Source organism: Typopeltis vanoorti, chromosome 1, assembly GCF_054136105.1.
Source record: "Typopeltis vanoorti isolate ZY-2024b chromosome 1, IOZ_Tvanoo_1.0, whole genome shotgun sequence".
NCBI classification, from domain to species: domain Eukaryota; kingdom Metazoa; phylum Arthropoda; class Arachnida; order Uropygi; family Thelyphonidae; genus Typopeltis; species Typopeltis vanoorti.
In genome coordinates, this window is record NC_143549.1 from 10,354,044 (window position 1) to 10,371,988 (window position 17,945).

At 36.3% G+C, this 17,945-nt stretch overlaps 1 protein-coding gene across 3 annotated transcripts in view; it reads left to right on the forward strand.

The window, feature by feature from the left end:
• The first annotated feature begins 322 nt into the window (after window positions 1-322).
• LOC150109782 (uncharacterized) overlaps window positions 323-17,945 on the forward strand; it is a 30,614-nt gene continuing 12,991 nt past the window's right edge. The window contains exons 1-5 of one of the 3 annotated variants that reach the window (XM_090410566.1): window positions 323-455; window positions 10,607-10,702; window positions 12,667-12,759; window positions 13,001-13,096; window positions 15,688-15,751. In XM_090410566.1, the coding sequence (XP_090266692.1) occupies window positions 15,693-15,751 (59 nt within the window). In that variant the 5' untranslated portion in view covers window positions 323-455; window positions 10,607-10,702; window positions 12,667-12,759; window positions 13,001-13,096; window positions 15,688-15,692. The remainder of the gene's footprint in view (window positions 456-10,606; window positions 10,703-12,666; window positions 12,760-13,000; window positions 13,097-15,687; window positions 15,752-17,945) is intronic. The other 2 variants (XM_090410396.1, XM_090410478.1) reach the window with 2 other exon arrangements.

A 17,945-nucleotide genomic window follows, 5' to 3' on the forward strand; every position in this document is an offset into this window, starting at 1 on the left:
CATGCAACAGACAACTCTGGCTGAAAATCGTAGTAACAGACACTCGTCACCCAAGAAAAGCAAATATGATCGCTAAGCAACGTAACATCCTTCAACTAACCTTGAACCACCGCATGTTTCTATTAGTTAGAAGGAAGTGCCGCTTCCTCCGATATGAGGAAATGATTTGCACACTTCCCTTTTCAAACAAGGTACTACCTAACAGCATTTCAAACTAATTAACGTCCTACAAGTTAGATCTTTATTTTATTTTATTTTTTTAAATTAAAAGAAAAATATCCAGTTTCTAATGTCCTTTCTTCGCAAAGAGAGGTAATTAAAAAGGGAGGCAGTATCAAATATCTCGTCGTTAGAAACAGATTTTCTCTCTTCGAAATGTCGTGGGTCTACTTTGGTGTTTTTTCTTTGCTCTGTGCATGTTTCCAAATAGGATTCGTCGAATCTCGGCGTAAAATGTGAGTATAACTGAAAACACGTTTTTAATTACGTCTCTTACAGTAATGAGTAAAATATAAAAATGTTTGACCAAAGTTATGGAAGAAAGAGAATAAACTTCCCTACTTTAAGCTAGTACTATTTAGGCGATAGTTTATTATTATAATTATTCCATTGTCAGGTAATAATAATAATAATTAATATAATTATAATTATAATGATTATTATTATTAAAAAACCTCCTGCATTTTTGCTTCGCTGCACTTGCTGCAAAAACCTACCAGCCAATTTGCCGTCACTTAAAAAGGTCACGTAAAGATTCCTCACATAGCATGACGAGCATTGACCGCCCCCGTTTTTTTTTTTTTTTTTTTTCAGTTGAAGGCAAATCCTTCTCTCCCGCTCTCCTTTTATTTGACTTTTATGGCTTTTATTTGCAAAATTATGTTCAGGTGAATAAGAAAAGCCTTTGTACATACAATGTGCTCATATGTAATACACTTTGTGTGTTTGAACAGTGGTTTGCCAGTCTTCAATCGCAGATTAAAATGTTACGCTCAAAAACTTCAGAACGTGACTTTGCTAACAGACCGCATTTGATATTTACACGACACCCGTTGCTCCCCTTCTCTGACTACAGTTTTTGTTGATTTCGCGAGCGCACACACACGCACGCGCGCGCGCGCGCGCGCGCGCGTGTGTGTGTGTGTGTGTGAGTTCTCATTCACTTCTCTTACAGGTATCATTATTTAGCTGTATGTACTCACAAGATGGTGCAGAAGATATCATGACAATCTAATACAAGATGACTGTGTGGTGTGTGAAAACGAGCCTTACCAGAAGAGACATTATTTCACATAAATTTTAGACTAGAGGATCGTTTTAGGACTTATTTTCACATTCCTGAGTGATATGATCTCTGACACTAGAAAGTGTCTTTTTTTAGGGGGGGCGCTTCTCCCCTGAGCACTCGGGTTTTTCAACCCATTATTTCCAGAAATAAACCCTCCAAAGTCCAACCCCGTGTCCACATCGTGGAGGGTGGAAGCTGCATAAAGTAGAGAATTGCTTTGTACGGTGAAGGACGGTGGGGACTTCGTGTGCCTCGGACCGATACGGTAGCCGTGAAGGCTTAGAGAGGAACCTTGAGAAATGGCTGACTACACGGGCTCTGGCGATGTTAGGACATTATATAAACTGGGGAATTTTGATAACCTTATACAGGAAATGAAAACACTTAAAGTTGCTGTGATGGGAATTAGTGAAACAAGATGGCCGTAGTGAAACTGGAAAAAGATGGCTTTACATTTGTATATTCTGGTGGATGGTTTCATGATTAAGAAAGACATCTTTAAATGTGTAATGGGGCTGTGGTCCATGAGTGAAAGAATGATTCTTATTAAATTAGCCGCAAAGCCTTTTAACATCACAATCATCGAGGTTTATGCAACTACGATGACTCAAAATGATGAAGAAAGAGAATATTTTTATAATACCTTACAGAAATCTATAGAATATGTAAAATCAAATGAGATACTCATACTGATGGGTGATCTCAATGCAAAGGTTGGAGAAGAGGAAGAAAATCCAGTTGATGGAAAATTTGGATCGGGTGAAAGAAATGAAAGAGGTGAGAGAATGATACACTTCTGACACTTCTGCATTCAAAACAACCCACCTATAATAAATACTTTCTCTCAGCATCCGAAGCGCAGACTATATACTTGGACAAACCCAGATAACTCAATAAGAAATCAAATAGACTTCATAATGATAAATAATAGATATAAACATATAATATCACCAACATTAAAACATACCCACGTGCTGATATAGATTCGACCATAACCCTGTTGTGTACATTTTAAAAATTAAACTAAAAAAACATTTCTAAAAACAATCATACTGAAACACTTGACAGCTCTGAATATGCCTGACAACATAATGCTGTTTAACTCAGAAATTAGGAAAAACTTAGATCATGTAGGATATAAAACAGAAGACAATATATTTTGTAACACAGAGGATTTTGAATACAGATGGTCAAATTTTAAAAGTCCAATATATAAGACAGCTAACTAGGTTATTCCAAAAATTAAATACAATAAGAAAAAACCCTGGATGACTGAATCAATACTAGAACTCATGAATGAAAGACGAAAAAAAGAAACGTACACAACAGAATACTGATAAAATTATAAAAAATGAATGCAGGAAGGCTAGAGACAAGTGATTAAATGAAAAATGTAGAGAATTAGACGAATTGGACAAGAAACACAATAAGAAAAACTGCATTTCTTTACAATAGTAAAGAAATGCAGAAGTCAATCCAAGCTCTGACAAATAAAACGAAAAATTTCAACCATAATCTTTGTATAAAAAATCAAAATTTAAACATACTACTAGAGTCACATGATATCATAAAAATATGGAAAGAATATGGAAACGAACTGTTTGACTCTGATCGCACAGACGCACCAGATATACAAAATATGGATGGTGAACCAATTACATACGATGAAAAAAGAATACTCTCTAAGTCAAATGAAAACAAGTAAAACACCAAGCTCTGATGAGATCCCTATCGAATTGTTAAAGAAAGTAAATGAAAACACAATTAAGGACCTAAAGAATATTCTAATAACATCTATGAAACAGGATACATTCCTGATGATCTAAGGAAATCCATCTTTGTCAGTATTTCCAAAATTCCAAGAACATTTGAATGTTCAGAATATAGACTAATACGTTTCGCAAGCTATGTTCAAAATTACTACTGAGAATAATCCTAGAAAGAATAAAATGCACTTTGTCAGTAGAAATAGAAGACATTCAATCAGGTTTTCAGAAAGACAAAGGTACAAGAAAAGGAATTTTCAATTTGAAAACATTATGTGAAAGATTTCTTGATAACCGGAAAAGCATATACGAGAGTTGTTTGAATGGTTTGGTAAAAAAAAAGTAAGTAAATCAAATTTTTTTTGGACACAATCACCTTTATTTCTCAACATAGTCTCCGTCGAGGTCTACACATTTGGTGCAGTGAGTTTCTAATTTTTCATCCAATCTAAAAAGTAGGATTAGTCAAATTGCGCAAAATAGTCATTGACAGCCTTCGTGACATCCTCGTTCCAAGAAACGTTTTTCCCACCGAGCCCAATTTTTAAGTTTGCGAACAAGAAGAAGTCACACGGGGCCAGGTCCAGAGAATATGGTGGATGTGGAACCAATTCGAACATCAATTCATGCATTATTGCCATTGCGATGGCCGATGTGTAGGACGGTGCATCGTCTTGATGAATGAGCACATTTTTGTGCGCCAATCTTGGCCGTTTCTTTCTTCAGTTCTTCTTTTAAACGGTACAGCAATGACGCATAATAGACTCCTGTTATTGTCTTACTCTTGTTCCAAATAATCTATCATGATAATTCCTTGGGAATCCCAAAAAGCAGTGGCCATCACCTTCCCAGCTGACAAAACGATCTTCGCTTTTTTCGGTGCTCTTTCACCAGGTATTGTCCACTGTTGTGACTTCTGCTTGGACTCTGGTGTGTAGTGGTGGATCCAAGTTTCTTCTACAGTCACGAATCCATGCCAAACATCTTGCGAATTGCGATTAAAACATCGCCAAACACTGCGTTTAAATATCTTTTCGCATGCATTTTTGATCGACAGTCAACAATCGCGGCAACCATCGCGCACAGAGATTTTTCCTGTGCAATTTTTTGTAAAGGATATTATACACCCGTTCAGTTGAGATGCCTACAATCTCAGCAATTTAACGCACTTTCACTCGGCGGTCTTCGATAACGATACCATGAATTTTATCAATCATTTCCTTCGTAAACTCATTATCCAAAAATACATAGTCTTTAATGCAGAGTCTCCATGAACTGCATCTAACTCGGCTTTGATCTGCGAGGCCGTCCATTAAGTGCAATTTTATCAGTGAACGAATATTCGCTGGTATGAATGAACGAATTGTGTCGCCATCTATTGCAATTTTGCCAAATTTTTCAAACAACCCACGTATCTTGTTTTATTGATTACATCAAAGCATTTGATTCAATATATCACAAGAAATTAATACATATCCTACAGAATAATGGGTTAAAAGGAAACGGTCTACGCATAATTACAAGTATATACTGGAGTCAAATGGCCTCAATAAGATATGAAAATGTAAATTCTGCAAACTTTCAAATCAAAAAAGGAGTAAGAAAATGATGTGTCTTATCACCCTTCCTGTATAACATATATAGTGAGCAGGTGTTTAAAGATATTGCAGAATTGAAGGGTGTAAAAGTCGGGGAGTAGGAACTTCAACAACTTGAGGTATGCAGATGACACAGTCCTTATGGATGAATCTGAAAATAATTCTTCAAAACCTAGTCACAGAAATTTACAACAGAAACTCAGACATAGGGTTAATTATTAGCCTAAAGAAAACAAAGTGCATGATTATATCAAAAGAACCAATAAATAAGAAACTCAACATAACTCTTAACCAAAAGAAACTTGAACGAGTTCAGTCTTTTATATATTTGGGACAAATGTTTGCAGACAGAAGAAATTCCCTTAAAGAAATAGGAAGAAGAATAGACATAGCAAGAAAAGCCTTTACTGATATGAAAACTGTTCTAACATCCAGAGACATTAACATAGACACAAGATAAGGATTAATAAATGCTACATCTGGTGAAGCCTTCTATACAACAGTGAAACGTGGACTCTAAATAAAGAAGCAGAGAAAAAAATTAGAAGCTTTCGAAATGTGGACCATCAGAAGAATGTTGAAAATACCATGGACGGAGAAAATGAAAAACCTAGTTGTTTTAAAGAAAGGCAAAATGAAAAGAACATTAATGAAAATAATTAAAGAGCGAAAACTTTGGACAACTAACCAGACAAGAAGGCATTCAGAAATTAATATTAAAACGGAAACTGGATGAAAAAAGAATGAGAGGTAGACCCAGGAGAATGTGGTTGGAAGACATTATGGACTGAACTGGCTTGAATTACCCTAAATTTTCCAGAGCAGCAAAAGAAAGAAAAAAAGTTCCGTGATGTGGTTGTCAACCTCCTTCTAGGGGATGCACTTGAAGAAGATTTCCAGAAAATAGACAGTAGACTGATAGTGTTTTATACAATAATATATATGCTTCTTTGGAAGACGAGATGACCAGACGTACTTTCTTCCTTTGGATGCCAATGAAATCATTGATAACCTTGGGCTGCGCTATCAGACAGGTAAAATGAACATCTGCTACTTATCCTTAAGAATAGGGATAAAAGGGCGTCAAATATATTTATTTATAATACAACTAAGGTTTCGTTAATATTTTCTCGTTTTTTTTCTAGTTGGTATATTACTTATTTGAACCCTAATCAAACTAGAGACTTAATATTAGTTGTCTGAAGCGTAAGCTTCTCAATATGTCCTAAACAAAATAGGAAAGGGAAATCTATACTCATTTCAATCTTTTATTTTATTTAGTTATTTTGTTATTAAACGTCTATTTTCTTTCCTATTTGTTAAGTGACTATGCCATTTTAGAGTGTGATCCACCTTGGAACATTATAACGTTGAATATCATTGTATGCCTTCTGTTGGATAATTAAAAAATTTACAGCTCGCTCTACGTTTCACAATAATAGTCCAGCTGATATAAGAGAGAACGAAGGAAGTCAGAAATGAAATCTCTCACCAGAATATGTTAATACCCTAGGATAGCATCTTCGCCCCCCCCCCTCTCTCTCTCTCTCTCTCTCGCTCTCTCTCTTTCTCTCCCTCTCTCTACCAGACGAACTTCAGGTTAGAATCTCACAGTGGACATGAATGAAAATCATCTTAATTTCATTTGTCATCTTTAAAGCTCTTTACAAATGACAGATAAAATCATCGCTCTTGATTCTAGTAATCGACTTTATGTTCATCCCGTTGGGATTCATCAAACGTATGCAAAGATATCCAAAGAAGAGAGATCTGCAAGATATCCAACTGTATCATGCAGACTGCAGACAAGAGTATACAAAAGAAGATGCAAGTATAGTATTATGTCTGTACACGAATGCTAGGAGTATCACAAACAAAGGGGTAAAGTTTGTTGCCGTAATTAATATGTGGGGACCTCAAATTGTAGGTATTATTGAGTCCTGACTATTATTACCCTACATTCTGATATTGCATGATTTTAGTATTTTCAAATTCTTCCCATGCACTGTCGATATTTCTCCTATCCGAAAACCGTTTCCATTCCAGTGAGCTCAGTATACTCCTCAGTTGGTCATAATTTCCTGCTTTATTCTTTCACCATGTAACCTTTTATGAATGGAACATTCATAAACCTAATAAATTAAAGACTTAATTATGTATGTTAGTCAAGAAAATATTAGTTTAATATCCAACGTTTCACTGACTGATATCTGTCAGCATTTTCAAAGGAATACACTGGTAACCAATAGAAAGTAACAAAAACTAGGAAACTAACCGACAATTCTAAAAATTATATAAAGTTATCACTGTGTCCGTTTTGCTTCAGGTAAGTTATGATATAATACGCGTGTCGCAAGCGCAACGTTTTATTTGTTGAGATATTTAATGTAATTTTCATGAAAGGTTTCATTTCTTTTTGGTTAAATGATCTGATTAGAGTTTTCCATATATCTGATTAAATAAGATTAGGCCTTGATTCTTATTTAAGTTACCCGTTGAACGGGCGAATTAATATGAATTCACAAACCTAGTCACTTCCCAAGTGAGTAGCGCATGATCACTGTCACCAACCGGAGGCAGAATAGTCATATCTTTAACTGAAATGCCCCCCCTGACACTATAATCAAATCTAACACTGTTTGACCTCGAGTTCCTTCTGTCACATGCTGCTTGAGGAAGTTGTCTCGAAACAGCTCAGTAAATTCAGTTTCACTCTTCTCATGAGATTTTACTGCTACACAATCAAAATGTGGGTAATTAAATTCTCCCATTATGATTACTCTTTTCGCACCCATCGTATTTATTTTTTGATGTATTTCTTCATCACTAGCACCGATCCACCAGGGTCTGTAGCAACACCCCACTATGTAATTGATCTTGTTACATTCCACCCCACACTAGATGGCTTCAAATTCACTGCCATATGAAATACTGTTAGTAGTAGCACTACAAGGTCTCAACTCTAACTGGATTCAAGTCATATGATATCATTAGCTGCACGCCACCTCCTCTCCTTTCCTGTCTATCCTTCGTAAAATTACTGTACCTTTTACACTCTATACGAAGTCTCATTAATTCCTACAAATACAGGGTGTCCCAAAATTCGCGCAAGAAGTAATTTTGATAGAAACGACAGGTTTTTAATTAAAAATTGTATTTTCTTATTGATTCATAAAGTATACAGTATAGGGTTATGCAAGGAATAGCATATCGGGTAAATGGCCTCCACGGTTTTACTAGCACAAACTCACTCTTTTGTCGAAATTTTCCATGACCATTTTGCATAAATGCGGCTGAATTTCGTTGATACAGCGCACAATTTCCTCCTTCAAGGCGTGGGTGGTCGTGGGCTTGTTGGCATAAACCTTAGACCGCAAAAAAACCCAAAGAAAAAAGTCCAACGGCGTTAAGTCACGTGATCTGGGCGGCCAATTCTGATCACCAAAACGGGAAATTACACGACCGGGAAATGACTCATGCAGTAATTGAATTGTTTCTCGGGCTGTATGGCATGCGGCACCGTCTTGTTGAAACCACATGTCTTCCACATCCATATCTTGCAATTTAGGCACAAAAAAACTGGATTATCATGTCGCGATAGCGAGCACCATTAACTGTTATTGCCTTACCAGCCGCATTTTCGAAGAAGAATGGACCGATGATGCCTCCAACCCAAAATCCGCACCAAAAACAGTGACACGTTGTGGATGCATTTGTTTCTCAACAATCACGCGTGGATTTTCTGAACCCCAAATGCGACAATTTTGTCGATTAACGAAGCCATCAAGATGAAAATGAGCCTTATCGCTGAAGGCGATTTTGTTCGAAAAATAAGCATCCACTTCTTGTTGTTCCATAATCCATTCAACGAACTCTCTTCGCTGTGTGTGGTCAGAAGGCTTCAGTTATTGAGTCAATTGAACTTTGTAAGCATAAAGATGCAAATCTTTCGTGAGAATACGCTGTAAAGAGCTTCTCGAAATACCCAATTCAAGACCACGGTGCCGAATTGATGTTCCTGGACTCTCAGCAACACTCTCACGAACCGCTTCGATGTTTTCTGTTGAACGACTTGTTGAAGGACGGCCAGAGTGTATAAGATCACTAATTGATCCAGTTTCCTTGAATTTTTTAATTAATCTTTTCACAGTTGATGAAGTTAAATCACTATTCCGACCATATTTTGTACGAAAATTGCGAACTGTAGCTGCCAAACCTTCATTATTTTTAAAATATTGCTCAACAATGACAATGCGTTGTTCTTTAAAAATGTTATTAAAAATGTAGCGTTCCATTTTTAATAACCCTGAACTGTCAGCTATCACGCTCTCTTTTTTTTTCTCGTTGGCAACACTTTTGGGACACCCTGTATAAGATTCCAACATATTGACTAAGGCAACAAACTCTACCCCTTTGTTTCTGATGTTCCTAGCATTCTGAATAGACATAATTATCTACTTGAATGTACTTTTATTCACTCTTGTCAGCACTCTGCATGACACAGTTACAAAACTTGCAGATATCTGTTCTTTTCTAGTGTCTTATGTATGCAGACTTTGCACACATTTAATGGGTCCGAACCGGGCGAACACAAAGTCGAAATCGTTCTCTCCTCGAAGCCATTCCCGTCATTAACACAGTTATATAACATTGTCGCTATTACACTCACATTCACACCATTCCTCCCTTTATAATTTAGTTTCCCTGAGCCTCTGTGTCAGGTCTCATACCAGTTATTAGTTTTTCTAGACTCCTGATACCAAACGCATTTAGATGCAGGCCGTCCCTCTTATACAAATCCAATCTTCCATCAAACTTACTCCACGCATCCAAAAACTAAGATTCCATTCCTTCTACACAGCCTACTCATCGAATCGCTTGCCATCATATCCATTCTTCTTAATTCATTTTTATCATATCGAGGTAAAATACTGACGATTTTCACTTTCTCACACTTCTCTCTCGCCTCTTCCAACAACCCTTTCATGTCCTCTCTCATACTGAACTTATCTTTAGTTAAGTTAATGGCTCTAATAATCTCCTTAGCGGGCAAGCTTTCTTGTTCTCGACTTCGCTGCCCTTCTTAGCGTGACGATCCTTGTGTGTGTTTCGGCGCTATTTTGAACTATATTTATCATTGCGATATCGTAATAAAAAATATGGTATAAAACACTAAATATACTACAAACACGAAAATCTACACTAATATATTATAAAACAATAATGGAAAACCACAATAGACCAGATCAAAACTATCACTTTTACATGAACTAAAAATTCACTGACCAATCACAATGTAGCTTCCAAGAAACCAATTCATTATATATAATGAACTCATACATATATATATATATATATATATATATATGAAATTTGTTTCTGTTGATTCAATTTTTGACGGAACTTTTTAGGACTTCGAGAGTGCCAAGATCGATAACTGAATACGGTTTGAATAGTGAGTATATTCCCTTTTCAAATTTTATACATAAATCAATAATTAAATGAATTTGACTAATTTCTTTCTGTTAAACCACCTGCACCCTGCTTATTGGAGTCTTGACATGACTTGAAAAGTTTTATTTTGGGTCACTACAGCACAGTTTCTTGAGAATATAATCTAATTTTGGCTGCCCATAATACTAAGGTTCTATAAGTTTAATAATTTCCGTAGGCAGGATCTTATTTTAAAAACCAAAGGGGGGGGGATACATATAAACGTCTTCCAATGTCATAGTTGTAATTTGAGATCTGTGCAACTGCTATTCATTGAAGGCTCGACATAGAATGGAAATATCTCTAGAACATCGTTACGGTTAATCGTTGGTGGTTGGACTACCCAACATTACTCAAGTCATGTTATTCAATAAGGAAGGAGAATCCCGATATTGCTTTACGTATCTTTCTTTGATGTTGCCTTCGGAGAGATTTCACCACAACAGAGTTTTGTTTTACAGTGTGCGAAGTTAAATGTTACAACGGTGGGAGGTGCCTTGTGGGTGGTAGATGTGACTGTGCTATAGGATATCATGGCATTTCCTGTGAAAATCGTTGTAAGTAATTAATTTCTTTTAGGAGAGTATAATATTATTCATTTATTTATTTATTTATTATTCTTTTTTTTTATTAATATTTATATTATAATTTATTTTCTCTCTCCAAGAGATTTATACGAATTTCATCTTCTATTGATTATTGGGACAGAGATGAATCTTGACAAAGCAAACATCTTAAATAAATAAGATTCGAATGCTTCATCTAATACTGAGATGACGGTTAGACAGAAAAACAGCTAGAACCGGGTTCCAAGACTTTGTGTTGTCCCTCCTTTGATCGCTTTCCATAAAACCTGTAAATCAGTTAGTCATCGATTGTCTTTGCTTGATTTCTTGCAGTTAAGGATTCCCCACATTAAAGTGACTTGGCTCATTAACAATCGCAATCACGGACTGTACTTCATTGAAGTATAGTCCTTGCTGGCGGTAAGTTAAACTTACTGCCTTCCGGTAAGTTCGTTTGGCTTCCGGTAAGTTCCACACACTTAAGGATTCCAAATATTAAAGTGACTTGGCTCGTTAACAATCGCAAGCACGAACTGTACTTAATTGAAGTACAGTCCTTGCTGGCGGTAAGTTCGAATACGAACTTACTGCCTTCCGGTAAAATCCGTTTTGCTTCCGGTAAGTTTGAATACGAACTTACTGGAAGCCAAACTTATAGGCAAGGTAATTTCTGCCTAAGATTGAATGGTTGACCTTACCGATAAAAATTGGAATGAATTTCTTTAGTCAGACGGGATCTGAACTATCGCTTCTCAATACAATCGACACTCGGAAAAGCACTTAGCAAAGAGACCATTATAAACATCTAAACATTATAAACATTATAAACATCATTATAAACATCCATTATAAGATACTAAGAAAATCATATTTATTAGTCAGTGTACGGTTGCTGACACATCCTCCAACCAACAGACTGCGGGTTCCAATCCGGCCTCAGATGCCTGTCACTGTTTTCAGGCGGACAATGAATTTTATTCCCGGTTATGAGATCAGCGCTCCAGTAATTGGGAAACTGAAAAGGCTCTATAGAAAGTTTCGTGTTTGTTCTGTGTAGCAGGATTTACAGATCATGGAAAAAATAAAGCATTAAAATTCATTAACATTTTTAGATCACTCGTAATACTAATGTTCTATAGGTTCATGAACTTCGAGGGTCAAACCCCTAAGTTTTGAAAATCTGGGGGAAGGGGACAGTCCACTTCCATTCTTAAGCAGCTGATGATATGATGTGATATTGAAGATATCACAATGAAAATACGGCAAACAACTGTGGCCATCTGCAGATACTAAACACAAACTCACATTGTTTTCTGGAATCGTGCGAATTCTGCAGTCTATTTTCTGAGTAGCCGTTTGGACAAGTTTTCAGGAGAAAATTATCTCCTTCTATGGGGGAGTGATCGAATAGATGTGAACAACAATCATAAATGAAAATAACCCCGCCAAAGTTCTCCTCTAGTTGGCGACTATAATCGAACTCAGGATGATGTTTGACGACCAAGCATTAGAAAGAAGCTAAGTACAAACCCTTCCTTATAGTTTTAAGAATGTTAAGAATAAGAACGTAGAAATCGTGCACATTAGGAGAGAAGTCACTGTGGCCTCGTAATTACATGACATCGCGAGGATTTTAAAACCTAATTATTTACTAATCATGCGATCTCTGTACCAGAAGTCTAACGAACATTTGCTAAAAGACAGAAATATTAAATGTCATTTATAATGATCTGTTCTTGTTTAAACATAAATATACTTAAACAGATTTCTTATCAAAAATATGATCAGAAGATATTTGTAAATCTTTGTCAGTTTATTCCTGCAGTACGAAAGATAAAAGTTGAATCCCTGCATCTAGGTTTTAGTAGCTTAAGTACCAGACTAGAGATAGAATACCAATGTTAAAAGAAATAAATAAGATGAAAAAACTGATACTTCTTCATTATGACTTTCAGACTGCTCTCCTCCGTGTGATAATTTTGGAGTATGCAATGGTGTCGAGTGCGACTGTTATCCAGGATTCACCGGACGACAGTGCAGAATTGCTGGTAAGTAACTCAAAGACAATTTCGCATTCATTTTTTCCTTCATTTCCACACATAAAACTCAGACTTGAAAAACGAAATTCTGTACAATATAATAAGATACATGGAACGATTACAGTAACACTCCGTTTCTGCTGGTATTTCAATTTGGTTTTTAAAAATATCAAGAATTTAAAACGATAAGATACTGCAAATCAAACTAATTTTATTTTTTTTTACAAAACAAATGTCAATTTTCTTCCAGTGTGCGAACCAGAGTGTCAGAACGGAGGGACGTGTGTCCATTTGCGCATGTGAAGTTGTCCAAAGGGATTTATAGGAAGCCAATGTCAATTTCGAGGTGAGCTACTTAATTTCGTGTTGGGTTCACAGATCGTTTTACATTCGCTGTGAGAGGTTATTTATATAAGATTGTATTTGTATTTTACAGAATGTAATCCAAGATATGAAAACGAAGGCACTTGCACATCACAAGGTACATGCAGTTGTCCACGGGAGAGAGCTGCAGCATCCCAAGTACGTAACACGCTTTGTTACGTACTTGGGATGTGTTGTTTGATGCTATTTCATTATTCTTTATTTCCATTGGCGTTTAGAAAAACCAATATCAAAAGAAAGTATTTGGGGCGACAATCGATGATAATCAGCAACATATTTTAGTCAATTGGATGATTAGTAAAAAATGGATCTACAAAACGTTTAAAAGCCTTTTGTATTTTAAAAAATTAATTCCACACAAGGAAGGTTTCGAACTGATTGGTAATATTACAATAATAATTAATTATTAATATTAATAATAATATTACTATTGTTATAATATTATAATAATCATAATAACAGCATATGGCAAAGAGCAACACTTTTATGGGGACCTTCCGTTGCACGTGGTGGTTAATAACCTTTCATAGAAATAATCGGGAACAAACCATCACTAGTGAACAGAAAGAGCGTAGTGCTTCCATAAGGCTGCTGCTGTAATTGCGTGGTTTGTAAACATGAACATCACCACACTGGACTGGCTGGTTTGTTTCGAAAAACATCTGCAAACATTTCACATTCATCTGACTGCTCACTTTCTCTCTCTCAAAAAAAAAAGCTACCACTTATTAGCCAGGCGACGTTAATTTAAACGAAATAATAAATGCTGTGATGTTATTTAAACAACAAATTGCACGATAACCACCAAAGTAATTAACTTTAATGAAATAAAAGTACAGATATTTCGTACTGAAAAATAGCAGTACATCATCAGTGTGTAGAAACAAGATAATCAAAGAAACGAGAATACAAGGTACATTAGCAATCGGTGGTTTACCAATGAAAAACTGTTGCCGTGTGCTAGAAATCAATATTAATAAATAATTAATTAAAAACTATTTTTGATGGTTACATAAAACAAGAATCTCCCAAACGCTTGGGAGAGAAAGACAATCGTTCCGATTCAGATTTGACACATGTAAAAAGTTTTTCAACTTTCTTTGAAAAGCCATTCATAATTAAAACCCCGCTTCTGTGGAGAAGATTAGCTTCATCCCATTGGATACTGCGCTTAAAAATCTGGTCAGGCACTACATCATATTGACAAACCAGATTTTTGAGGTTTCATGTATTCGATATAACGCTGATTCATTAATTCCACAAAATGGCCTGTTTGTTCAAAGTATGTTAGATTACATTCACATGGTATCCTGTAAATACCAACTAATGATAGAGGTGACAATTCGTCTTTTGCAGATGGCAACTGATGAGAAATTTTGTCGATAGGAAAATATGTGGGAATAAGGTAATACTTCTTCAAAATTTTACCAATCAGTTCTGAGATGCTAGAAATAGGGATTGGAACCGTGCGGTCTGTTGAAGATTTCTGAGGTGTTGAAACATGGGATTCAATTACCTGCAGGATTTTATTAGGATTGTAACCATCAAATTTCATTAACGTTTTTATAGTGAGAAGTTCTTGTTGTAAGCTTGAAGGAAAGGAGCACACATTTCTGTTCTATTAATTAAAGACTTGATAACACCGTTGAGAGATACGATAAGAAGACTTTTGATGAATGTATCTGCCATTGATTACCAGAGACTGTGGGCGTAAAAAGAATGTCCAAGAATGGTAAACTACTAGCCTTTTCTTCTTCTTTTTTCATGGTGAATTTAATCCGAGGGTGAAGGCAATTGATCTGTCGTAGGAAAGTGGTAGGCTCATTTTCAGAATGAGGCCAGACAGCAAAGTACTTCATCAACATAACCAATAGATGAATAGATAAGAATAAGGTATCTTCCAGATGGTTCAAAAAACAGTTTGCTAAAAGTGGAGACAGGGGGATACCCATGGAAGTGCCTTCAACTTGCCCATAGATTTTGTTTTTCCAGCTGAAATATTCTGATTGTATAGCAAATTCAAAAATCTTCACAACATCAAGAGGGAAATCATCCTAAGTAAATTAACAGTGTCAGATAATGGAATGTCGCTAAAGAGGGAAACAATGCCAAAGCTGACTAACAAATCCGACTCTTCTGTGTGAATATCCTTGATTTCAACAAGAAAATGTGTGGAATTCTTGATAAATGATATGGATTGTCCAGTATGGTCAGTTAATAAATTTAGCAATTCTATAGGAGGAATTCTTTCAAAATGAGTACGAAGTTTGTTCAAAGTTACCTTTCCAAAGGTACCTTTAAAGATTATTTATTTATTCATTCAGTCATTTTGTCATGGAACACTTTAAATATATTCTTTGCATATAAGTACCTGTTCAGAATTACTACTACTCATATGACATACTGCATATAGGAATTAATTACAACATACTCCGATGTGTTAATCTGCTATGCTGCCTACTGCATAGGAGATTGTTTGCCAGTGCTAAAATATTCAGCAGAGATACGGGAAACAAATGCTGAAGGTTTTTCTTTCTTTTCTTTCGGTGTCAGATTTGATGTGGCAAGGATCAGCGTCGTCACGTGAAATAGCTGCTGAAGAAGTTCCATCTAGAAGGTGAGTTATTAAGTGCATTTAAGTATTGATAACCCAAAATCCGATTGTTAGTAATTCTTAGAAAATTAGCTTGATTCTCATTCCTCTCTTTGAGTCTTACGCGAGTTTATTGGATTTAAGTACGCTGAGACATTTGATGAGTCGTTCTCAGAGGATATTTCTATTCCTTTAATTGGCCGGAAATGAAGTACGAAACAGAACTGCTGGATCTAAAAAATAGTAGGCTTTCTATTCTCTCCTTTTATCGTTGCTTCCGATAACTTCGAACAATATCAACAAATCTATTAATCACTGATTATTTAATGAAAAGGAATGCACTTCTTGATATGACAATGAATTTCCACCTTCATCCAGAGTATCCTGTCTAACCCCGAGCGCATTTATATACCGTACACGATTTTCATCATAATAGCCCACACTTATAGCAGTATGCGCTATTATGGTATATGTTCTGCAAACCAGAGTGTTGAAATTGCAGTAGTTCGGTAAAGGTAACGATAGTTTTGCTTTTTTTTCAGTTGCTCAAGATCAGTGGTGGTTAAGGAGTATAAATGATGGCTCCAGATAGGGATAGGCAACTCCCCCCCCACACACACGTATTGGAAAAAAAGAACAGAGTGTGGTTGCATGTGTTCTTCGACACACAACCCCTCTTCTGAGCTAATGAACAAGTGATATTTTCGACAGAAGACACTACAGTATCACTTCAGGGGTGCAGATAGAATATATGGATACGACAATACACCTTAAAACCACCTCATGCATACGTGGGGAGTCTGAAAGTTCTCGGCCTCGATTATAGATGGCAACGTTAACGGCACGATGTTTCTTTTCTAAGTCGGTACATTTGTCATAAGCATCCATGTGTAATTGTCATGCTATCAAGTAGTTTGTTTTATACAGCTGTCTGAAACAAAAGTGTTGTCTGTATTCACTTGAAATGGGTAAATTTGAGTATCGTGCGGTTATAAAATTCTTTGTGAAAGAAGGTTTAACGCCAAAAGAAATTCATTCGAAGTTCATAAAAGTTTATGGGCACTCTTCTCTTTCGTTTTCGACAATTAAGAAATGGGCTGCCGAGTTTACACGTGGCCGTACCTGCCTTGAAGGATCCACCTGAAGCACGTACAAAAAGTGTAACAACACCAGAAATCACTGATCAAGTGCACGACACGATATTGGATGACCGGAGAGTCAAAGTGCGTGAAATTGCTGATACTATAGGCATTTCAAAAGAACGTGTAGGATATATTTTGTATGAAGAATTGCAAATGAAAAGGTTTTGCGCAAGATGGGTGCCGCTCTTGTTCACAGCAGATCAGAAACGCACTCGCATGAAAATCTCTGAACAGTGCTTGGAGCGGTTTAACAAGAATAAAACTGATTTTGTGCTTCGAGTTATTACTATGGATGATACTTGGATTCACCATTATACACTAGAATCCAAACAGCAGTCAAAACAGTGGGCAGAAGCCGGTTGTTCAGCGCCAAAGAAGACAAAGTCGGTTCCATCAGCAGGAAAGGTCATGGCATTGGTGTGTTGGGATGCTAAAGTTTATTGTTTATTAATTATCTTGAAAATTGTAAAACAATAACCGGGGAATATTATTCCGATCTTATAAGCAGACTAGACGAAAAAATTCGTGAGAAACGACCCGGTTTGCAGAAGAAAAATATCAATTTTCATCAGGACAATGAAGTGCACCTGCTCACAAAGGTGTTTTAGCAATGGGAAAATTAAGGGATCTGCACTATGAATTGTTAGAACATCGGCCCTATTCCCCATAGATTTAGCTACCTCTGACTTCTATCTTTTCCCAAAACTAAAACTCTTCCTCGCCAGTAAGTATTTTTCTTAATCAAGAGGTGATTGCAGCTGTAGAAGGATATTTTGTAGATATTACCGAGAGCCACTACAGGGACGGGATAATGGCGCTGGAGCATCGCTGGAATAAATGTATTACTCTCATCGGAGATTATGTTGAAAAATAAAAATAATTATGAATTTATAAATTCGTTTTCTCATTGTTAGGCCGAAAACCTTTCAGACCACCCTCGTATAGTTCCAGTGCCACAGACGGTGAAGACATGACATCACCGTCGGAATCGACTCTTGCTGCAGCATGATGCAAAACAACAGAAATCAACAGAACTCCTTTTACACTGGTTTTATTGTTCAAAAATCTTAGTATCA